Source organism: Hippichthys cyanospilos, chromosome 19 (assembly GCF_059441005.1).
Source record: "Hippichthys cyanospilos isolate Australia breed blue-spotted pipefish chromosome 19, RoL_Hcya_1.0, whole genome shotgun sequence".
Lineage (NCBI taxonomy): Eukaryota > Metazoa > Chordata > Actinopteri > Syngnathiformes > Syngnathidae > Hippichthys > Hippichthys cyanospilos.
This window is the reverse complement of record NC_142387.1, coordinates 16,742,823-16,763,969: the sequence shown is the minus strand read 5'-3', so window position 1 is coordinate 16,763,969 and position 21,147 is coordinate 16,742,823. Positions and strand designations below refer to the sequence as shown.

Sequence of the window (21,147 nt, the reverse complement as noted above, 5' to 3'; positions counted from 1 at the left end):
CGTCCCCCCCCCGTCCCGTCACACTCGCCGCGTGCCCGCGCAGGGCCTGGGGCTGTACGCCGCCCGAGACATCGAGAAGTGCACCATGGTCATCGAGTACATCGGCGCCATCATCAGGAGCGAGGTGGCCAACCGCAAGGAGCGCCTCTACGAGAGTCAGGTGAGCCGCTCCGGCGGCCGGCGGCTCGCCGCTCCCAGCGCTAACCGGGGTCCGGCCTGCGCAGAACCGGGGCGTGTACATGTTCCGCATCGACAACGACTACGTGATCGACGCCACCATCGCGGGAGGACCGGCCAGGTGCGCGCCCGGCGTGACGGCCGCGGCCGGCGCGTGACTCATCCCGCCCGCCGGCCGGCCGGCCGGCCCCGTGTGATCGGCAGGTACATCAACCACTCGTGCGCGCCCAACTGCATCACGGAGGTGGTGAGCGTGGAGAAGGAGAACAAGATCATCATCAGCTCCTGCCGCCGCATCCAGCGCGGAGAGGAGGTAGGCCGCTCCTTCGCCCCTCGCTCGCTCGCCCGCCCGCCCGCTCCCCGCTCACTCTGGCCTCGTCCGGCGCGCCTCAGCTGTGCTACGACTACAAGTTTGACCTGGAGGACGACCAGCACAAGATCCCGTGCCACTGCGGCGCCTTCAACTGCCGCAAGTGGATGAACTGAGCCCACGAGCCGGAGCGAGAGGCTGGCCCTCTGGGCGCCCACGTGTACGCGCGCCTTCCTTTTTGTATTTATTACTAAAAGAGCTTATTTTCTAATTGCGCTCCCTCGCGTCGGCCGCCGAGGCGGCGGCAGCGCGTCAGGGGAAATCACGCTTCGGGTGAGGGGGCCCTTTTCAGTCCTTTTCCTGATTTGCTCCCTTGTCCCCTGTTTCTTTTGTTACCGCCCGCTTTTTTCCTTTTGTAACTACGGTGTGATTACCAAATAATTTGGGGAGCTTTTGTGGAGCCTGATTTTGAAACATTTACAGAAAATAAAATATTTTACATTTTGAAGGGTCTGCCGCGTTAGCTCGAGCGACCGGGAGGAGTTGGCCTTTTGCAATATGGAAAGCAAGCGGGCGGGCGCACGCATAACGTTGGAATTTGACGTCGGAGGGGAAAGGGATGGCGTTCGGGCGTTAACGTGCGGCCGAAAACGACATAGAACAGGCGCCACTAACTTAAGTCGGTCACAGTTCCACCCTCCGACTTGAACCCCCTTCAGTATTTACAGTCTACGGGGACCTCTAGCGGCCACCGATAATTCTCTTCCAAACGTCAAATGAGGACGCCGAACGGGTGGCAAGTGGACCCAAATACGACAGGTGAGGCGAAAGACTTTCTTTCGGGTCACGAGCTCAGCACCCGAGCACGTACTCGCGCGCGGTCACGTGACTAAGCTGAGGCGCCGTTACGCGACAACGAAACGCAACGCTTGGGCGAAGGACAGCGCGCCCATTTGGTTCGAGCTTTCGGGACGGAAAGTCCGCCTGGCCGCAAGCGAAGGCGCCGGCGCCACCGCCGACGAGGAAACCTCTCGAAAGTAGTTTTGTCGTGTGCCGCGGAATCGGGACGACCCGGCAAGCGAGGGCGAGCCCGCCTTTTGGCTTCGCTTTTATTGTGAAAGCGCTCGGCGGAAGTGCATCCATCGTAACCGCTTCCGGTCCGCGTACCGGATGCCATTGGCGCCGTCGACGTCCGTGTGGAAGACGTCGGTCGTCGCCGCAGCAGCTGCCGAGCTTTTTGGCCGGTGAGTCGCGTCACGTGACCCGCTCGCTCGCGATTCGCCACCCTCGTTGAAACGGGTCGCGCGCGCCCGCGGTCGCGTTCGCCGCCGCCGGCCGGGCCGGAAGCGAAGAATATTCCTCGTTTTACCGGGATTGCGAGCGGCGGAGCGCGTGACTCGCGCCGACGATTGACGAAAGTGTCCCAAACACGTAAAGCCGAATTACTTGCCCCCCCCCGCCCGCACGCGGCCTCGTTTGGCGCCTGACAGCTGCGCCTTGCCCTCACAAATGGAAAATAATGAAAGGAAAACACATTGGGCGACGCGAGCAATTGTCCCGCTTGATTTTATGAGCGGACTTTAACACATTTGACGAGGCTGCGGAAAGCGCCTGCGTCATCACAAGCCGACGCAAGGTCGCAAAGGTGTGACGTTCCTGCGTCAGCCCCGCCGGCTTCTTCTGGCCTGCCCCCGGGGCCCCCCAAGTCGCCCTTTGGAGCCGGAAAAAAAACTGGCGTGGATTGTCCGTTCTGCTCAGGGTTAACCACTCAGATGCTGAGGTCTTCTCCCATCACACAATCTTCCTCTTTTTGCGTTTGGCCCAGTTCAGACCACAGAAATGACCTTCCCCGCCCTCGCGCCTTTTTCCGATTTCCGCTCGGTTTTGAGAAAGAGCCGCCCTTGCGGCTCGTCGAGGCCCACTCAAACGGAAAGGAGAAAAACAAAGGCGAAAACTGGCGGCGGGCGGGCGGGGCGCTTCCGCGTGCCGGTTTTGGCGCCGCTGACCCCGCGCGGCGCGACCTAGGTGAAAGCGATGCTGCGGGCGCCCCGATGGCTCCGGTGCCGCTGCGCTACTTCTGCTACGGCTGCGTGGTGACCTCGGCCGCCTGGTCGCTGCTCCTCCTCGTCCACTTCTGGCGGACGGCGCAGCCGGGTCTGGGCAGGACGCCGCTGGGGCCGGCGCGCCGCCGCCACGCGGAGCCGGGGGACGGCGGGACGCCCCCCGAAATGGGTGAGCGGCCGGGCCCTCCGTGGGCGCGCGCGTGAGCGAGCCGCGGCCAGCAAGCTTGCGCGGCAGGCATGATCTTCGACCGGGCCGACCAGGAAGTGCGAGACGCCGGCTACCGGCAACACGCCTTCAACGTGCTGATCTCGCGGCGCATCGGGCCCCTGCGCCAGCTGCCCGACACCCGCGACGGCAGGTGAGGCCGCTTCGGCCGCCGCGCTTGGGCCGCCGCCCCTTGACGCGGCGCCCGCCGCGAGCAGGTGCGCGGACCAGACCTACCCCGAGGACCTGCCGTCGGCCAGCGTGGTCATCTGCTTCTTCAACGAGGCCTTCTCGGCGCTGGTCCGGACGGTCCACAGCGTGCTGGAGCGGACCCCCGCCCGCCTCCTCCGCGAGATCATCCTGGTGGACGACAGCAGCGAGCTGGGTGGGTCCCGGCGCGGCGCGCTCGCGCGGGCGACTGCGAGCGGGCGCTCAAAGGTCCCGTCCGTCGCGCTTGGCCGACGCAGCCGAGCTGAAGGAGGAGCTGGACCGCTACGTCCGGGAGCGGCTGCCCCCCAACGTCAAGCTGCTCCGCAACCAGAAGAGGGAGGGCCTGATCCGAGGACGCATGATCGGAGCCGGCCGCGCCGCCGGTGAGTCCCGCCGGCCGCTCGGGGCCGCCCCGCCGGGCGCCCCCGTGGCCGACGTGCGCGTGTGGGTCAGGCGAGGCGCTGGTCTTCCTGGACAGCCACTGCGAGGTCAACCGGGACTGGTTGCCGCCCCTGCTGGCGGCCATCCGGGCGCAGCGCCGCGCCGTGGTGTGTCCCGTCATCGACATCATTTCGGCCGACACGCTGGCCTACTCGCAGTCGCCGGTGGTGCGCGGCGGCTTCAACTGGGGGCTGCACTTCAAGTGGGACCCCGTGCCCGCCGCCCAGCTGGCCGGGCCCCGGGGCGCCATCGCCCCCATCAGGTGAGCGTCCGGCCTCGGTCGGCCGCCGCCCGCCGGTCCGAGCGGCCTCGGTCGGCCCCCGCCCGCCGGTCGGTCCGAGCGGCCTCGGTCGGCCCCCGCCCGCCGGTCTGAGCGGCCTCGGTTCCAGGTCTCCCACCATGGCGGGCGGCCTCTTCGCCATGGACAGGGACTACTTCCGGCAGCTGGGCCAGTACGACGCCGGCATGGACATCTGGGGCGGCGAGAACCTGGAGATCTCCTTCAGGGTGAGGCCCCGCCCCGCCCCGCCCCGCCCCGCCCCGTCCCGTCGCTGACCGGGCGCGTGCGGCAGATTTGGATGTGCGGCGGGGAGCTGCTGATCATCCCGTGCTCCCGCGTGGGTCACATCTTCCGCAAGAGGCGGCCTTACGGCTCCCCCGGCGGCCAGGACACCATGGCCCGCAACTCCCTGCGCCTCGCTCACGTCTGGATGGATGACTACAAGGTAGGCGGGCCGGCCGGCGCGCGGGGGGGAACGCGCCCGGCGTTAAGCGCCCGTGGCGGCCGGCAGGAGCGCTTCCTGGCCCTGCGCCCCGAGCTGCGGGGGCGCGACTTCGGCGACGTGGCCGAGCGACAGGCGCTGAGGGAGCGCCTGCGCTGTCGCTCCTTCCGCTGGTACCTGGACAACGTGTACCCCGAAATGGACAGCAGGCCGCAGGCGCCGGGCCTCGGGAAAGCGGCGCCGCGCCCGCGCGTGCTGCGCCGGGGACGGGTAAGGCGGGAAAAAAGCCTGAGCCGGCCGCCGCCCCCCGAGTCACGCCCGCCTCCCCCGGCAGCTGCGCGACGCGGCCGGCGGACGCTGTTTGGTGGCGCGCACGCGGGCCAGCCACAAGGGCGGCGGCGTGACGCTGGGCGCCTGCGACCCCGCCGACCCCGAGCAGGAGTGGACGTACGACGACGAGGGTCAGCTGATCCTGGCGGGCCTGCTGTGCCTGGACGCGTCGGAGGTCAGGACCTCGGAGCCGCCCAGGCTCATGAAGTGTCACGGCTCGGGGGGCTCGCAGCAGTGGAGCCTCGGGGTGAGCGGGCGGCCGAGCGCCGGCGACCCCCCCGGAACCGGGCGGTAGCCTCATCCGTCGCCGCGTCTCCCCGCAGAAGCGCTCCCGCGTCTACCAGGTGTCGGCCGGTCGGTGCCTGGCCGCCGGCGGCGCCCGGGTGAGCCTGGCCATCTGCGACGCGTCGCCCCAGCAGGAGTGGCGCCTGCAAGAGGGCGGGGCTTGAGCCGCCCGCCCGTCGTCTTTGCCGAGTCAATAAACCATGTCTGTGGCCCCGCCTTTGAGTTGAGCCTCGCGTCGCGCGCGTGTGTGCTTGTGTGCTTGTGTCATTGGTTAAGCGAGCCCAAGACGCGGCGGCAAAATCCCTCTCCTCGCCTATTTGGATCGGGAAAGCAATTAGGTTGAGTGCGGGGAGGGGCGGGGCCGGGGGCGGGGCGGGGCGGGGCGCGGACGGGGGAAGGGGCGCGCGAGTCGGCTTTCCGCACATCTGCGACGTCTGGAGAGCGGCGAGATGAGCCGGGTCTTGGCCGGCCCGGTCCCGGTCCCGGTCCCGATGCCGGTCCTGGTCCTGGTCTCGGCCCTGGTGGCGGCCGTCGGCGGCGCCAGAGTCCTCAGCGGTGAGTCCCGACGGGCGCTCGCGTCTTTGCCCCGTGGGGCTTTGGCCGCTTTTCCGTATTGACATGGTTTGTTTTTTTGCTGACCTGAGACGTCCGTTTGTGCGCGTTATGGAGACGGGAGCGTGCGCAGTCGGGAATTGTTTTCTGCCGATAGGTCGAGCCCAGCCAGCAGGTTAGCCACGCGAAGGCTTTTTTTCCCCGCAAACAAAAAGCTTCCCTGTAAAACGTGGTCATTTTTGAACGCCAAAAATCCTGACCGGACATGTTCGCTTTCATTTTTTTCTGAATAAAAACGGCAGTGCTAAAAAGCCTTACTATACATAACAGTTGGCATTTTTCGGAGAAAAAAAAGCCTTAACATTTTTTTGCTAAATAAAAAAGCTTTACTGTAGACGACCATTCGTAAAAAAGCCCTACTGTAGATTTTTGGGTGGAAAAAAACCCCTTACTATTGACTGTTTTCATTTTTTAATTTTAAGAAAGCCTTACCATTGACCGTCATTGTTTTGCGAAAAAAAGCCTTCCTATAGACTCATTTTTTTTCCAAAAAAAAGTCATTTTCTGAAAAAGAAAAAGCCTTACTCTAAGAGTGTCGTTTTTTTTTAAGCCTAACTATAGACTTTTTTTTTTTTTACAAAAAACGACAGTCTTACTATGGACTCATATTTTGTGAAAAAAAAATTCTTACTATGGAATATCATATTTTGTGAAAAAAAGCCTTACTATAGACTGTCATTTTTCGAAAAAAAAGTCTTACAATAGACAGTTTTTTTTAAAAAAAAAGCCTTACTACAGACTGTGTTTTTTTTTAAAGCCTAAAGACTCTTTTAAAAAAAAAACAAAAAAAAACAGCCTTACTATAGACTGTCGTTTTTGGTAAAAAAAAAAAAAAAAAGTCTTACTATGGACTCATATTTTGTAGAAAAAAAAATTTCTTACTATGGAATATATTTTGTGAAAAAAAGCCTTACTATATATAGACTGTCATTTTTCGAAAAAAAGTCTTACAATAGTTTTTTTTTTTTTTTTTAAAAGCCTTACTATAGACTGTGGTTTTTTTTTAAAGCCTTACTAAAGACTCTTTAAAAAAAAAAGCCTTACTATAGACTGTCGTTTTTGGTAAAAAAAAAAAAAAAAAAAAAGTCTTACTATGGACTCATATTTTGTAGAAAAAAAATCTTACTATGGAATATATTTTGTGAAAAAAAGCCTTACTATAGACTGTCATTTTTCGAAAAAAAGTCTTACAATAGTTTTCTTTTAAAAAAGCCTTACTATAGACTGTTTTTTTTTAAAGCCTTACTAAAGACTCTTTTAAAAAAAAACAAAAACAAAAAAAAAAACAGCCTTACTATAGACTGTCGTTTTTTTAAAAGCCTAACTATAGCCTTTTTTTCTTTTTTTTTTTTACAAAAAACGACAAAGTCTAACTATGGACTCATATTTTGTAGAAAAAAAAATTCTTACTATGGAATATATTTTGTGAAAAAAAGCCTTACCATAGACTGTCATTTTTCGAAAAAAAAAGTCTTACTATAGACAGTTTCAAAAAAAAAAAAAAAAAAAAGCTTTACTATAGATTGTCGTTTTTTTTTAAAAGCCTTACTAAAGACTCTTTTATTTGAAACAGCCTTGCTATAGACTGTCGTTTTTGGTAAAAAAAAAAAATATATATAGGTTTTTACGCGTGAAAAAGAAACTTTACTATACATGGTGTTTTTTGGTGAAACAAACCTTCATATAAACGTTCAATTTATAGGAAAAAAACAACTATTGATGGTCTTGACTATTTTGAAAAATATAGATTTACTATGCACGGACCTCTTTTCCCCAAAAAAGAATGACGGACAGTTTGCAAACAAAACGTTTTCGGCTCGGCTCGTAGGACCGCGCGTCAAGTCGGGGCGAAGCAGCGTCGTAGTATCGGCAGAGCGAGCGAAAGCGCTTTGACGAGGAGCGGAAGCGCGCCGCCCGCTGCCGGGGGGCTGCAACTACACTTCACGCAGCAGCGCCGGGGCCTGCTCCTCGCCGGCCTTTGGCCCGGGAAAGGAAAAGGAAAAGGAAAAGGAAAAGGAAAAAGAAAAGGAAAAAGAAAAAGAAAAAGAAAAAGGCTCCCCGCGCTTTCATCCGGTCCTTTGTCTGGCGGCAGGTCAAAGGGTGTGCGCGGGCGGAGCCTGCTACAAGATGGCCCACTTCCGCGACTTGTCCAGCCGCGTGGCCTTCGGGGAAGCGGAACTGGCGTGCCGCGTGGACGGCGGCCGCCTCGTCACCATCGGCGGCCCGCGGGAGCAGAGGCGCATTCAGAGGCTGCTGGAGGTCGCGCCGCCCGCCCGCCGCTGCCGCCCGCCCGCCGCTGCCGCCCGCCCGCCCGCCGCTGCCGCCCGCCGCCGCCCTTTGAAAGAGCGAGCCTTCGGACAGGGGCCGGCGCACAACAGGCCCCGCTCCGTCGGTCGCTCTTTCAAGCCGCGCCGCCCCGGGGGTCCTTCCGTCCCGGGGGGGTGGGGGGGGGCTTTCCTCTCGAGCCCAAGCTTGGCTCCGTGGCGCGTTTTGTTTCTGTTGGGGGGGGGCGGGGTCGGCGGAAGCGTTTCTCCGGCTCGGCTTTTCGTCCCCGGGACGTCACGGCCGCGTCCCGCCGCTCAGGAGCTGCGCTCGAGCTCGGGGATATCGGACGGCGACTTCTGGATCGGGCTGAGCCGCGCCGACGACCGAGGCGGCGGCGCTCCCTGCCCGCAGCGCTACAGGTGGAGCGACGGCAGCGCCGCCTCCTTCAGGTGAGGCGGCGGAGCGGGCGGCGCCGGCCGGCCGGACGCACGCCCGCTTCAGCCGACGCCGCCCGGCTTAGGAAGTGGTACTCGGACGAGCCGTCTTGCGGCGCCGAGGCCTGCGTGGTCATGTATCACCAGCCGGCCGCGCTCCCGGGACCGGGCGGCCCCTACCTCTACGGCTGGAACGACGACCGCTGCTCCATGAAACACAACTTCATCTGCAAATACCGCGGCGGTGGGTGGGCCGGCCGCCCGGCCCTCCGGGAGCGGCGCTCCGCCGCGTCCTGACCCGGGCTCTCTTTCAGAGCGCCGCCCTGAGGACGGGGACGGGGACGAGGACGAGGACGAGGAGCGCGTCACCGCCGCAGGTCGGCGCCGCCGTCTTCGCCTTCATCGGCGCCGCCGTCTTCGCCTTCATCGGCGCCGACGCATCATCCGAGGGGCCGGGCCGGGCGCCTTTTGACAGTCTGATCCGTTGCAGGGACCGCGCCGGACGGGGGGCGCGCCACGCCGACCGGAGCTTCAGGTGCGCGGAGCCGTCCCGGAAGGTCTTGGGACGGCGGCTCGGAAGCGCTGACTTGCGTTTGCGCGCGCAGGCCCGCTGGCGCTCTACGTCCTGCTTCCCGGAGCGCCGCCGCTGCTGCTGCTGCTCATCCTGGCGGCGTGCGCCGCCGTCGAGCCTTGAGGCGGAGCGAGGGGCGGAGCCTCCCGCCGCCGTTTCCCGCCGCGCGTTTCGGTGAAAAGCCATTAAATCGGTGACGCTCGAGAGAATCGTCGGTTTTCTTTACTTCGTTTTTGCCACCTTTCGCAAAGCGCGCGGGCGACGAAGCGGGAGAGGCTCACGAGGCGTCCCGGGCCTCGGGCGGGCGCGGCACGGCGTGCACGCGCTTCCTGTGCTGCTCCAGGTTGCCCCGCCGGTTGAAGCGGGCGGCGCACAGGTCGCAGGCGAAGGGGCGCTCGCCCGTGTGGATGATGACGTGGCGCGCCAACTGCGAGCGGCACTTTTTGTCCTTGCCGCAGATGTGGCAGACGAAGCTCTGCGGCGGGCGGGCGCCGTCGCGGTGCACCACGCGGCGGTGCCGCTTCAGGTGGCCCGGGCGGCGGAAGCGGCGCGGGCACAGGTCGCAGGCGTGCGGGCGCTCCTCGCTGTGCACCGCCGCGTGGTAGCTCAGCAGCGAGCGGAACTTGAACTCCTTGCCGCAGGTGGCGCAGGGGAAGGTCCGGGCCGGGCCGGCGGGCGCCGGCTGGCCCGCCTGCCCGGGGTGGGCGCGGGCGGCGTGGCGCCGGAGGCAGGCCGGCCGGGCGAAGCGGCGCGGGCACAGCGAGCAGCGGTACGGCGCCTGAGCGCGCGAGCCCGAGCCCGGGCCCGGGCCCGGGCCGTCCTGGTCGTGCGCCAGCAGTTTGTGGCGCTCCAGCTGGTTGCGGCGGCAGAACTTGCGGCCGCACACCTCGCAGAGGTGCGGCCGCTCGTCCGTGTGCGTCTGCAGGTGGGCGGCCAGCTGCGAGCGGAACTTGAACTCCTTGCCGCAGAAGTGGCAGAGCAGGGAGCCCGGGCGGCGCCGCCCCTCGCCGCCGTGCGCCGTCAGCTTGTGGTGCTGCAGGTCGTTGGCGCGCATGTAGGCCTTGGGGCAGAGGTCGCAGCGGTGCGGTTTGACCCCCAGGTGGATGACCTCGTGCGTCTTGAGCGCCGAGCGGCAGCGGAAGGTTTTGCCGCAGACGTGGCAGAGCCAGGTCTGGGAGGGGCGCGGCTTCTGGCGGCGGGCCGCGCCCCCCGGGTGCAGCCGGCTCAGGTGGTGGCGCAGGTTGTCGCGCCGGTTGAAGCGCAGCTCGCACAGGGGGCAGGCGAAGGGTTTCTGGCCCGTGTGGATGAAGGAGTGGCGGGCCAGGCTGGACTTGTTCTTGGTGGCCAGGCCGCACACGTCGCACACCAGCCGGGCCGCCGCCGCCGCCGCATCACCTGAGGACGCGGGCGCGCCTTCAGGGGGCCGTTTGCCGGAAAGACGTCGCGGCGCCCGCCCACCTCCTTCCGGCGCCGCCGACCGCCCGCCTCCTTCCGGCGCCGCCGACCGCTCCTCGCCGGGGGCCTTCTCCCCGTCCTCGCTCGCCGACTCCGACGCGTACAGGTCTCGGCGCCACCTGGGAGGTCGGCGCGTCCTCTGCGGCCGGCCGCCGGACGGCGAGGCCGCCACCGCGAGGGACGCCTCCCGGGCTCGGCCCGCCTCCCGGGCTCGGCCCGCCTCCCGGGCTCGGCCCGCCTCCCGGCCGTTTTGACCGGCGGGGCGCGGCGGCGGGCGACCGGCCGAACCTGGCGGGGGCGCGCGGCCGGTCAGAGGACCGCCACGTGCGGCGAAAGTCTCACGTCGGAAGAGGGCAACCCAAGGCAAAGGTTTTCTTTGGAAGACGGCCGCGAGAAAACGGCCGCGCCGGAAACATCCAAATTTCGCCGCGGCCATTTGGCGACGAGCGCGCGCGGAAACCAAAATAAAGTGGGCGGGAGCCGGCGGTTGGAAAGTTTTTGCCCGGGGTTGCCCTCGAATCGTCGAGCGGGGTCGTCAGGTGACCCCAGCCCCGCCCACCCGCACGTTTCCAGCAGAGCCGAGGGGTCGGCAGGTCGGCCTGGACGCCGACGTCTCGACGCTGGGCCGCGTGGCTCTGGCAGGCCGCCTCGCGGGTCCCGCCCGCCGGGGCCTCCCACTGGCAGGCCGCCTCCCGCCGCGGGGGCTCGTCTCTGCCTCCCGGGACCGCCGCCATGGCGTTCCTGGATGCGGAGACAAAGACCTTATGGGTTTCGGCCGAACGGCTCGCGGCCCGAGCGAGCGAGCGAGCTTGGTCCCCCGCTCGCCGAAAGAGGGGCGATGACCGTTCCAAGTATGCACGCATACAAGATCATCGACGTAAGAAATACGCGTATTGCGCTCGGCTCCCTTCTCAAACCCCCTTCCGAATACATGATCTCAACCGCGGTTGTCCGTCCGATCGCATTGAAAACTCATTCCTAATATTACGGAAGAGCATTTTCATTCCTCGACTACTGAAATGATAGCAACCGTTATGTACTGCCTCGGATTCGCGTTGTTTCGTGGGTTTGTGGATGAACAGGACACTTATACGGCTGATCAATTTCCACGTAGCTTGTGACGAATCTGCAGTCAGGAAACCGAAAACACGTCAACGATCGACCCGCATCTGGAATCGGGAGCCAGTTCATTTGGGAGCCGGTCGAACTGTAACGCCGGCAGGGAAGGAATACGCTAGGCGAGGTCAAAGGTTGCGTCGGCGCGGGGCGGGCGCGCGTCGGAAGGCCGAACTTTGAAACGGGTCGCCGTTTCGCGAGCGCGCCGTTCCGACGCGGCGCCAAACTTGCCTTCGCGGAGTCTCGCGAGCCTTAACGCGATCGGAAGAAGAAGAACGGGCGCCGGGAGAAAGCGTTGGCGCCGGCTCAGCTGGCGGGCGCGAAAGGCCTGAAGCGAAGGGTTAGGTCTGGCCGAGCCTTACCCGCGACTACGGAGAAGTCGAGGCCGAAGCAAAGTTGAGCGAAACGACGAGACGGGACGGGACGCGGACGCCGCCAGACGGATGGCCGAGTCCCGGTCTTCTTCGTCGCTTTCTTCTTCTCGCGGAAGCGGCGTCCTCCGGCGCACGCCGCGGCTCGCTTGCGCCCTCTCGCGGTCACTTGGACGAGTTGCCGAGCGGAGATGCTGCCGGAAGTAAAAAAACAAAAAACAAAAACAAAATGCTGCCGGAAGTCGCATGGGATCCGCTACGATAGTCGCGTATGATAAACAAGACTTTGGTGTCTATTTTCGTACCGTTTGTTGAGTTGCGCGCGCTCGTCGCAGTGTTGCTCCATGCTCGGAGGGGTTGACTCGAAAATGTCGACGTGGTCAAGACATGCATCGTCGGCGCGAAACTCTTCTCTTGTTAAGTGTACGTTAGGGTCCTTGTTATTTTTGTTTGTTTTAGCGCAGGGCGGCTCGGGAGAATAGCCGCGGGGAAGACCCGGGCCGCACTTGACCGGTGTAATAAACGCGAAACATCGTCATCCATGGCGATCCTGGTTTTGGCGGGGCGTCCGCCCCGCGCCGATCTTTACCCAGATGGGCAAAAAGCCGAACTTTGAAACTTATGTCATGACTTTTTAAAGGGATCACGCAGGTTACAGGTTAGTCTAAAACTGAAAAAAAAAAAAAAAAACTCATTTCAAGCGCACCAACGTGCCCGAATGGAAAGCCCGCCGCGGGCGGGGGCCGGGCTCTCGCCTCTCCTCGGCCGCGCCCCGGTCTCGGGAAGCGCGCCGTCATCACATTTGCCGTCGTCACGTGAGCCGAGCGCGCCGAGGAAGCTTTGCTGACGGCGTGGGAAAAAGCCGGAGCCCCCCCCGCGGAGCGACCTTGAGCAAAGGCGCTGAGATCGTCAGACCGGGCGAGTCGCGGGGACGCCGGACGAAGACGGATGACGGACGGACGGACGGTCTCCGAGGAGGTAACGCGGGCCCGCGTCTCGCTTTCCCCCGCCGGCAAAGGGCAAAGGGAATCCGCTCGGATCCAGTTCTTCTCGGCGCGAGGCGGGTCGGGACCCGGCCCCGAAGAAACGGGGGCTCTTGCGTTTCGGGGTCGACGCCGGGCGCCGCTCCCTTTTTCCTAGCTAAGGACGGGACCCCGTCTCTCGGCCGTGGATCCGCAGGGTTGAAAAAAAAAACCCCGCGGTTCACGCCGAGCCCGCGACTTTTGCCAGGAGGCGTTCGGGAGGCCCGGGGCCGACGAGCGGGAGGACCCCGGCGGGAAGGTCAAGAGCGAGCGCCGCGCGGCCGTCCTCCCGCGGGGGGAGACCATCGGCGACGGGAATCGGGTCCCGCGAAGCTTCGGCCCGGCCGCCGGGGGGCCCCGGGGCGCGGCCGGGTCCCCGCCCCCCACGCGCAGGTAACTGCCCCCGATCGGCCGGCGAGGTCGCGTGCGGGCTCACGCCGCGCCGCGCGCCGGCAGGCTGAGCTTCGGCGGGATGTTCGGGTCGGCCTCCAAGCGGCCGACGTCGTCGTCGTCGCCGTCGTCGTCTTCCTCCCCCGTCGGCGCTAAACTCTTTTCCCGCGACAAGAGGAGCAAAAGCAGAGGTGAGCGAGCGCCCGCCCGCGTCAAGTCAGCTAGCTCACGCTTGGGTGCGCGGCAGCCCTCAGCCTGTCGTGCGAACCCCCGCCGCCGCGAGCCCCCCCGGCCGGGAGGGTGGGCGCCTTCCGCCTGGAAACGTACGCCAGCGAGCCCAGACGTCTGCGATCCTTCTCGTCGCCCCCCGACGCGTCGTCGGCGTCCTGTCGCGCGGCGTCTTCGGCCCCGCCCCTTCCTGTCGACGACCGGGCGCGAAAGCCGAAGTAGCGACGCGACGTCGGGAAGCTCCGACGACATCGTTTCGTTCTTTGTCCTCGCCGGCGCCGCCGCCGCGGAGTTGAAAGCGAAAAGCCCCGGTGGCAACCTGCCCACGCGGGAAGGAGCTGTGCTCGCGCTCAACTAACGCCTCGCGAGCGGGGGGGGGGGGGCGCGCCGGCCGCGACGATCAAAGCGCGGCAAATACAATAAAAGAAAAAAGGAGGATTCTCCCCGCCGCGGTTTGTTTGTCTTTGTGTGAAGTCGGTCCGGTCGTCGGCCGGAAAAGGCGACGGGGCTCCAAGGGGTCGGGCGACCTCGCGGAAGCGGGCCTTCCCACGCTTTTGCCGCAAGCCGGTTGACTTTGCCCGCTTCGGCGTCTCGGAGGCGGTAGCGCTCGCTCGGCCGCTACAAAAGGGATGCCGCCACCGACAGCTTAAGTCATCCAACGGCGCCGGGAACGCACGCGGACAAGGACGCCTCGGCCTTTATTTTAAGTGTAAAACCCCCGCTGGAAAAACGCCACGCGGAGGATGGCGCGCCAACGAAAGCAGGCGGCGACGGCGTGACTTGGGCCGGCCGTTTAGGGGCGGAGCTCTCGCAGGACCCTGGCCTCCAGGCGGCCGTAACGCCGCAGCATCCCCGCGTACGCCTGCCACACACAGGCGCACGCGCCGGTCACAAACGGACGCCCGGGTCGCCGCCATCTTCTGACCAGGGCTCGCGCGGCGATCTCACGCCGCCGGGCGCCGGGCGGGCGTACCTCCTGCGCGTGGGGCTGCGGCGTGGCGGCCAGTTGCGCTTCGGGAGCTTTCTTCAAGACGTCGAAGAAGGACGCGCCTCTTTGCGCCAGGACACCTGAGAAGACGTCGCCCGGTTATCCGCCGCGCCGTTTCGGCCTCCCTTCCTTGGCATACCGTGCAGCGCTCTGTACGCGGAGCCCAGGCAGGCCGAGTCCGTCACGTCCATGGTGTAAACAGGAGCGTTAAAGACGTCGGACAACACCTGACGGGCGGGCGGAGAACAGCCGGGTCAGACGCGGGCACCGCCCGTGCGCCCGGGCGCTCACCTGCAGGATTTCCGGGTTACGCGAGGCTCCGCCGGTCGCCAGGATGCGACTCCCCGCAACTGAAGCGGAGCACAAGGCTCTTAAGGCCTGCGTATGAGGCGAGGTGAGGTGGGCGGGCGTGTCGGCGCGCGCTTACGGATGGAGAAACCCAGACGCTCGGCGTGGAGCCGCCGCGAGAGGAACTGCCCCTCCACCAGGGCCCGCACTTCCACCTCGACGCTCGCCCCCGACACCTGCGCCCCGCCCCGACCGCCGTTACCGGCGCCATTTGCGCCATCGCGCGAGCGGGCGCCGCTCACCCGCTTGTCATCCGCATCGAAGAGATAAACTCCCACGGCGGGGGGCGTGATCTCCATCACGTGGAAATACAGGCCTGCGCGCAGAAAGTCCCGCCAGGCGAGGGGGCGGGCCGGCGACCGACGGGGCCGGCCGGCGCCGGGGGCCTACCCATGTAGCCGGCGTTTCCCACGGGGGTCTGTCTCAGGGCGGCAGAGAAACCTTCCCAAGACGCGTGGGCGCAGCGCTCCTTCAGCCGCTCGCGCGTCAACGATCCGTTCTTGAAGCTGAGGCGCAACAGACGGAGCGTGGGGCCGCCGCCCGCCCGCCCGCCCGCCCGCCGGCCGGCAAAAGCTCACCCACCACAGCAGGCCCATGAACTGGCTTCGGTCCACCGGGTTGATCAGCACGTGCCCCTCCGTGGCCGGGCGGGCGCGCTGGAGCCACACGAACACCGTGTCGCTGGTGCCGAGACTGACCTGCGGCGCGGCGGAACAGAGCGGCGTTAAACGGACGGGAGCGTCCCGTCACAGGTTACGGCGTCGCACTTACGGCCACGTCCCCCTGCCGGAGTCTCATCCCGGCCAAAGACGCTGGCGAGGAGAGAAAGGGGGTCACTCGGGGGCGGTCACGCCGGCCGGCCGGCGAGCGGGCGAAGTCGCTCACCCGGGTTGTCTCCGGTGAAGGCCACCACGGCGCACGCGTCCGAGAAGCCCAACCTGTCCACCCAGTACGGCGACACCGCGCCCTGCGGGCGGGGCCGAGCTCCGGGTCACCGGCGGCTCGGGGGAAGGCCTCGGCCGGCGAGCGCCCTCACCAGCGCCGACTCCGAGGGCGCCGGCGTTCCCAGCAGGCGCTCCAGGTCGGGGCACGCCGCCTCCAGCAGAGGCCGGCTCCACGTTTTGCTCGCGATGTCCAGCAGGTTCATTCCGGAACCTTCCGGGCGCAAAGGGATTCGCGCTTGACGGAACGCGGCGAGCGAGGTTTTCAACAAGCCGCGCGCAAAAAAAAAAAAAAAAAAAAAAAAAAGGAAAAAATTCGCCTCGAGCTTAGCGTACGCCCCGCAGACACATTCGGGTCAGTAAACGAAGGTCCGGCGCAGGCCCTACCGTCGCTGTAGTCGATGGCGGCGTAAGCGCCCAGGAAGAGCGACGCCGCAAAGCTGCTGACCAACGAGATCCTCTGAAAGGGAGGTCGCGCCCGGGTCACTCGGGGGGACCCGCCGGCGAGCGGGCGGGCGGCGGCGGCCGCCTGACCTCGGTGTCCTGGAACTCTCGCGGCTTCTGCTCGCGCATTTTGGCGATCTGACTTCCCGTGAAGCGCTGCGCAACGGGCGGAACGTTGTACGGCCGGCTCAGGGGGGGGCGGGCGGGCGCGAGTCGGCGGCGGGTCGGCACCTCGTAGGCCCGGGAGCCCGTGATCCGGGCCAGCTCGGCGGCGCCCCCCGCCGCCCGCTGCAGGCGCTCACACTGCGGCCCGCTGCTGGAGTCCATCCACACGGGGCAGTCGCGCACAGAGAAGCAGTCCTGGAAGGCGGCGGGGTTCCTCCTTCATCTGTCTTTGCCCAAAGCGGACGGCAGGTTGCGGCAGGCGCACCTGGAGCTGCGGGGCCAGGGCGCGGCGGGCGTCCAGCCCCCGGAGCGTCGCCTCCGCTCCCTTCTTCCAGTACACGCTGCCGTGTTGCTGCGGGGAGGCGGAGAGCGAGACGTGGCTAGGACGGACGGAGCGGGACGGGACGGGACGGGCCGGGGCGGGGCGGGGCGGGGCGGGGCGGGGCGGGGCGGGGAGGTCACCTGACCGCTGCCCGACAGCGCTCGCACCCGGGAGAAGTCGAAGCCCGCTTGGCGCATCTGCTCCAAGAGGACGTCCAGGGCCTGGGGGGCGCTCGCGCCCGTTAGCCGTAGCCGGCGCGCGCATCGCGAGAGAGCGCACATGGAGGCGCCTACCTTGACCCACATGAGGGCGGGCGACGTCACCGTCAGGCCGTCGGCACCCGCGTGGACTCCCCCGACCGTCCTGCGGCCCCAAATCAAGGCGAGCGCACCCGAAAGCGCCGACGGGCAACTTTTGGCGGTGTCCGGAGCAAGTCGCTCCGTCGGCTCGCGCCGCCGCCCGAACGCGCCCGAACTCACCCGAACTCCGGCAGCTGCGAGTCGAAGTGCACTCGGCTCTGATGGACGACTTCCAGGTTGCGATCCACCGCCACCGCCTTGAGCTTGACAAACGAGTCGACAGGCGGGTGACGTCACTCGCTCGGCCGCCTTCGATTTGTAACTTTGAGCCGCTCGAAGCGCTCGGACGGGCCGCGTCCGAATTCGCCATCGCGTCTTGCCTGCTGGGTGCTGAAGTCGAAACCCAGGTAAAGTCCGTCCTCCGCCTCGGCCGCCATCTTGCGTCCGCTGGCGACGAGGGGGCGGAGCCCCTTTTAAAGGGAGGCGCGCGCCTTCCGATTGGACGGCTCGCGGCGGGGCGACTCGACCGCGCTCGAGGACGAGAACCCGAGCCGGATCGAACGTTCGCCGTTCGCACGGTCGCGTCCTCGTTTTCGGGGCCGACGGAGAACGAGGTGAGGGAGGGGGAGCTTCGCTTGCGCTTGCGCTTGCGCTTGCGCGTCATTCTCCAAGTTCGCGTCAGCGTTGCTTTCGCTCTCGATTCAGGCAAAAATCTCCAAGTTGAGCAAATCGGTGCGCCGGTGTTCCACATGTATTTTTCCCAGGGTCGAACGTTTAGCTGTCAAAGAAGCTTCTGGCGTAGACAAGTGTCTTTTTTTCTGGCTTAGACAAGTGTCTTTTTTTCTGGCTTTTCGAAGCACCCGAAATGTGTTTTTTCCGGTATTGGACAAACCATTTTAGGAATATCACAGTCGGCGCGGCGCGCGTGTGTATGGGGGTGCGAACGAGCACTGTTGAGGGGCGCGCGAGACAAAAATAGTTGGGAAGCGGGGCGCTTGATCGTCGCCGGACACGTGGCGGCCAAGGGGTCAACGGCACGCAGACCGAGGTCCCGCTTTTGCGGCCGCGCTTTTTTTTTTTTTTTTTGCTACGAAGTAATGGGCCAGCTGCCAGTTTGTGTGAAGGCCCCGGTCATTTTATTGGTTTTCTCACGACAATCAGGAAACAGCTGCAGCAAATCCGGCGTAGCGCGTATGTCGTACGTGCGGAACGGCGGGTAAAAATTCCTGGAAAAACGGCTGGGAAGCCATTTGCAGAAGAGGCCCGCGAGAGGCGCAAGGGCGGTCCCCGCCGAGCGCGCGGAGGGGGAACGATTATCCGCCCTTGGCGTCGGCCCGCGGCGCCGCTTCACAGCTTGGCTTTGGCCTGAAAGAAGCCGGCGACGGCGTTGAAGCATTCTTCCGACGTCCAGCGCTCCATCAGACGCTCCGCCTCGGCGTCGTTGACGGCGTGCAGGCGCTCCCTCTCCGCCGAGCGGATCAGCTGCTTGGACAGCGCCAGGGACTGCCGGGACGCGCGCGCGAGCGAGCGCCGCTCGGGTTACGTCTGGAAAGCGCGGGCCGGAGAAGGAGCGGAAGCGCCTTTACGTCGGGGGGCAGCCGGGCGTAGCCCTCCAGCCGGCTCCGCGCCCGCGCGCCGAAGCCCTCGTCGGGGAACACCTCCGTCACCAGGCCCAGCCGGCACGCCTCCCGCGCCGTCAGCTTCTTGTTGAACAGCAGCATCTCGTTGGCCTGCGCGCACGCGGCCGTCAGCCCGCGGCCGGAGCGCGCGGCGATCAGATGGCCGCCGCCGCCGCCGCCGCCGCTACCTGGCCGACGCCCATGATGCGGGGGAAGGTGTAGGACGAGCAGCCTTCGGGACTCTGACCCAGCCGGCTGAAGGGCGTGTGGAAGGTGGCCTAAAGGTCACGGGGGACGCGGCGCTTTCAATGGGCTCGGCCCGCTCCGCCGGCGGACGCCGACGTACGCGCTCCGCCGCGTAGACCAGGTCGAACATCCCCAAGACGGTGACGGAGATCCCCACGGCCGGCCCGTTCACCAGCGCCACCAGCGGCTTGGGGAAGTCGATGAAGGCTCTCACGTACTTCCTGTCGGCGGAGCGGGGTCAGGGCGTCGGGGGGTGGGGGGGCGGGGGCGCGCGGCGGACGGGCGCTCACCTGAGCAGCTCCCCGCCGGCCTTGGCCATCTGCTCCACCCCTCCCTCCGGAATCTTGGTGAAGTTGCTCAGGTCGTTGCCGCTGCAGTAGAAATCGCCGGCGCCTGGCCGAGCGCGCGCGTCACGCCGCGCGCTCGCCGGCGCGCTCGCCGGCGAGGCGCCGTCTTACCGGTCAGGACGGCGAGCGCCGAGCCGTCGCGGGCCGCCAGCTCCAGAGCTCGGATGATCTCCTCGTACATCTGAAAGATGCGCCGGCGCGTCAGCGCCGCCTTTTCGGGCGGCGCTGACGCGGGCGGCGCTCGCCTCGGTGCTGATGGCGTTCTTCTTGGCGGGCCGGTTGAGCGTGATGGTGGTGATGCCGTCCCGCGTTTCCACCAGCAGCGAGTCGTAGGCGTCGGCGGGCGCCCGGGCGGCGCCCCCCCCTTCCGCCGCCGCCAGGGAGCCGATCAGATCGCAGTACTGCCGGCGGGCCTCCTCCTGCCCGAGTCCAAAATCCAATCGACTCGATTCGCGCGGCCCCCGATCACCGGCGCCTCCGGCCGCCCGTACTGAAAAAGGCTCTCAGTCTGGCGCGCTATCCCTTGAGAGTACTAAGTTTCGAAGCGAGATCGGGGGGCCTCGCAGGGTCAAAACCCAGAAGGTTTTTTCGCGGCCTACCGTTCCCGCTCGGATTCGCATTGCCAATATTTGCCATTTGGACACGCGCGCTCCGGACGCCTCCGCGGGACAAAAGCGGGCCGAACGCGAGCCGGGAGGACGGCGCCCGAGGCCCACCTGCGAGATGGATCCCAGGGCCTTCCACGAGTCCCACTTGGCCTTGTTGACAAAGTCCAACATCCCGGGTTTGGGGGCGTCGCACGGACCGAGCGTGGCCTGCCGCGAGCCAACAGACGAGATGAGACGGCGGAGGGCCGGACGCGGCGCCCGCCCGCCCGCCCACCTGCTTGAAGAGCGCGTAGATCTTGAGCTTGAGCTCATTCCCGGGATCCTTCCGGAGCGCGGCTAGCTTCTTCTTGGCCTCCTCAAAGCGCTCCAGGCCGGCGCCTGAAGGCAACGGCGCCTCACCCGTCACGGCCGTCTTGGTGCCGCGCGAGCCGGCGGCCGACAGGCGCCACAACCTGAACGCAGCGGCGGCACGTCAACTCGGAAAAGCCAAAGGTTTTACTGGCGTTACGTGGGCGACGGACCGGACTTTGGCCCGTTGCGAACGGCTGAAGAAAATCCGCGAGCGGATGGCCTCGGCCCCCCCTAACCCTAACCCTAACCCTAACCCGAACCCGAACCCGAACCCTAACACCCCCCGCCCTTCTCGCGTCTTCTCGATCTAACTTCCCCGGATGCCTCGCGTCACGTCCGCAGTCCAGAGGTCCCACTGGACTCTTGTATGCGTTCAACATTGTTCCCTCCTCTCCTCTCCTCTCCTCTCCTCTCCTCTCCACTCTGAACGCAACAGTTTCCCTTTCTCGACGTTAGCGAACATTACATGACAACAGAGGGGTTAGGGGTAAAACTCACCGACGAGTTAATGCGAAGCCCGTTCGCGCCGTTAAAGCCATTCGAGAGACGAGGCGACAGAAGAAGAAGCGGACGCGGAGGACGCGCAAGGTTGACGCGGCGACGAATGAAAAACAATCCATCGATAACTTCCGGGTCGCGTTCGCTTTTTTTTTTTTTTTTCTCAATAAAAGACCACCAAACGTGTCGAATGTCGGTTGAAAATACAGTGCGGCCTATTCCTCGCTCATCACGTTGAAAATCCAATGCGGAACATTCCTCCGTCATCGAATCGGGCGTACGAACCGACGCGATCGTCGGTTCCAAGCTCGCGAAGCCCGGACTGGGCCGGACCGACTCGCGTCCTTCTCTAACGTCCTCCAAACGTGACTTTTGAGACTTTTTTTTTTTAAATCAACATAATATATAATTGAGTATAATACAAAAACAGAAACAGTAACAACAAGAACAATAACGCCAGGGGAAAACAAGCAAAAACTCAAAGAGAAACTGTGCAATACACTATTACACAAATATGTTAAAAAAGAGTACACACATGACAGATTTCAATTGCTTTTAAATTGGTCGATAGTTTCAAAGTTTGAATATATTGCTTGACTTCATCGATTAGGACAGAGAGTTTCGGTTTTTGAGAGGCATATTTGCCATTTGGCAAAGGGTATGACGAAATTTATGACGTAAGATTGATTATTATTATTAATGGTCGCGTGACTGCTGAAGCCAAACAATACATTCTCTGTTCTCAAAAGAGAGGGAGTAACTTT

At 63.8% G+C, this 21,147-nt stretch overlaps 7 protein-coding genes across 15 annotated transcripts in view; 4 read left to right on the top strand and 3 right to left on the bottom strand.

The window, feature by feature from the left end:
• Positions 1 to 995, top strand: part of LOC148408225 (histone-lysine N-methyltransferase 2C-like) — a 31,538-nt gene extending 30,543 nt beyond the window's left edge. Inside the window, 4 exon segments of the mRNA XM_088401837.1 lie at positions 44 to 160; positions 225 to 298; positions 382 to 490; positions 571 to 995. Coding sequence (XP_088257963.1) covers positions 44 to 160; positions 225 to 298; positions 382 to 490; positions 571 to 663 — 393 coding nt within the window. The 3' untranslated portion in view covers positions 664 to 995.
• Positions 996 to 1,601: 606 nt separating this feature from the next.
• galnt11 (UDP-N-acetyl-alpha-D-galactosamine:polypeptide N-acetylgalactosaminyltransferase 11 (GalNAc-T11)) lies at positions 1,602 to 4,960 on the top strand. Its single transcript, XM_088401865.1, has 11 exons — positions 1,602 to 1,731; positions 2,513 to 2,719; positions 2,786 to 2,909; positions 2,974 to 3,140; positions 3,223 to 3,348; positions 3,419 to 3,668; positions 3,796 to 3,913; positions 3,979 to 4,131; positions 4,198 to 4,398; positions 4,463 to 4,705; positions 4,782 to 4,960. The coding sequence occupies exons 2-11, from the start codon at positions 2,539 to 2,541 to the stop codon at positions 4,905 to 4,907; spliced, it is 1,689 nt and encodes a 562-aa protein (XP_088257991.1). The 5' UTR covers positions 1,602 to 1,731; positions 2,513 to 2,538; the 3' UTR covers positions 4,908 to 4,960.
• A 101-nt stretch (positions 4,961 to 5,061) lies between these two features.
• chodl (chondrolectin) lies at positions 5,062 to 8,834 on the top strand. 4 transcript variants are annotated; one of them, XM_088401871.1, is made up of 7 exons: positions 5,062 to 5,298; positions 7,448 to 7,614; positions 7,939 to 8,069; positions 8,141 to 8,298; positions 8,369 to 8,431; positions 8,545 to 8,589; positions 8,660 to 8,807. In XM_088401871.1, exons 1-7 carry the CDS (start codon positions 5,193 to 5,195, stop codon positions 8,746 to 8,748), a joined length of 759 nt encoding a protein of 252 aa, XP_088257997.1. In that variant the 5' UTR covers positions 5,062 to 5,192; the 3' UTR covers positions 8,749 to 8,807. The 4 variants fall into 4 exon arrangements, with proteins under 4 accessions (XP_088257997.1, XP_088257996.1, XP_088257994.1 ...); XM_088401870.1 differs by having other exon boundaries at positions 8,545 to 8,834; XM_088401868.1 differs by having other exon boundaries at positions 7,448 to 8,069; positions 8,660 to 8,834.
• Positions 7,086 to 13,711, bottom strand: LOC148408221 (zinc finger Y-chromosomal protein-like). 4 transcript variants are annotated; one of them, XM_088401857.1, is made up of 4 exons: positions 11,559 to 13,711; positions 10,640 to 10,821; positions 10,084 to 10,368; positions 7,086 to 10,020 (listed from the first exon to the last, which is right to left on the bottom strand). In XM_088401857.1, exons 1-4 carry the CDS (start codon positions 11,813 to 11,815, stop codon positions 8,903 to 8,905), a joined length of 1,842 nt encoding a protein of 613 aa, XP_088257983.1. In that variant the 5' UTR covers positions 11,816 to 13,711; the 3' UTR covers positions 7,086 to 8,902. The 4 variants fall into 4 exon arrangements, with proteins under 4 accessions (XP_088257983.1, XP_088257985.1, XP_088257984.1 ...); XM_088401859.1 differs by having other exon boundaries at positions 10,111 to 10,368; XM_088401858.1 differs by having other exon boundaries at positions 10,646 to 10,821.
• LOC148408222 (uncharacterized) lies at positions 11,487 to 13,656 on the top strand. The gene is made up of 4 exons (XM_088401875.1): positions 11,487 to 11,990; positions 12,798 to 12,982; positions 13,046 to 13,170; positions 13,227 to 13,656. The coding sequence occupies exons 1-4, from the start codon at positions 11,955 to 11,957 to the stop codon at positions 13,427 to 13,429; spliced, it is 549 nt and encodes a 182-aa protein (XP_088258001.1). The 5' UTR covers positions 11,487 to 11,954; the 3' UTR covers positions 13,430 to 13,656.
• Positions 13,712 to 13,853: 142 nt separating the features above from the next.
• xylb (xylulokinase homolog (H. influenzae)) lies at positions 13,854 to 17,668 on the bottom strand. Of its 3 annotated transcripts, XM_088401863.1 has the most exons (19): positions 17,095 to 17,645; positions 16,895 to 16,977; positions 16,709 to 16,778; positions 16,556 to 16,636; positions 16,359 to 16,445; positions 16,160 to 16,288; positions 16,019 to 16,084; positions 15,872 to 15,944; positions 15,580 to 15,698; positions 15,429 to 15,510; positions 15,315 to 15,355; positions 15,126 to 15,241; positions 14,934 to 15,049; positions 14,786 to 14,859; positions 14,623 to 14,719; positions 14,487 to 14,545; positions 14,335 to 14,422; positions 14,181 to 14,275; positions 13,854 to 14,069 (listed from the first exon to the last, which is right to left on the bottom strand). In XM_088401863.1, the coding sequence occupies exons 1-19, from the start codon at positions 17,149 to 17,151 to the stop codon at positions 14,001 to 14,003; spliced, it is 1,602 nt and encodes a 533-aa protein (XP_088257989.1). In that variant the 5' UTR covers positions 17,152 to 17,645; the 3' UTR covers positions 13,854 to 14,000. The 3 variants fall into 3 exon arrangements, with proteins under 3 accessions (XP_088257989.1, XP_088257988.1, XP_088257987.1); XM_088401862.1 differs by having other exon boundaries at positions 14,623 to 14,859; positions 17,095 to 17,647; XM_088401861.1 differs by having other exon boundaries at positions 14,623 to 14,859; positions 16,019 to 16,288; positions 17,095 to 17,668.
• Positions 17,669 to 17,827: 159 nt separating this feature from the next.
• On the bottom strand, positions 17,828 to 20,519 carry eci2 (enoyl-CoA delta isomerase 2). The gene is made up of 10 exons (XM_088401866.1): positions 20,384 to 20,519; positions 19,809 to 19,986; positions 19,643 to 19,741; positions 19,172 to 19,345; positions 19,038 to 19,107; positions 18,870 to 18,972; positions 18,680 to 18,800; positions 18,522 to 18,611; positions 18,301 to 18,444; positions 17,828 to 18,217 (listed from the first exon to the last, which is right to left on the bottom strand). The coding sequence occupies exons 1-10, from the start codon at positions 20,503 to 20,505 to the stop codon at positions 18,062 to 18,064; spliced, it is 1,257 nt and encodes a 418-aa protein (XP_088257992.1). The 5' UTR covers positions 20,506 to 20,519; the 3' UTR covers positions 17,828 to 18,061.
• Positions 20,520 to 21,147: the final 628 nt, after the last annotated feature.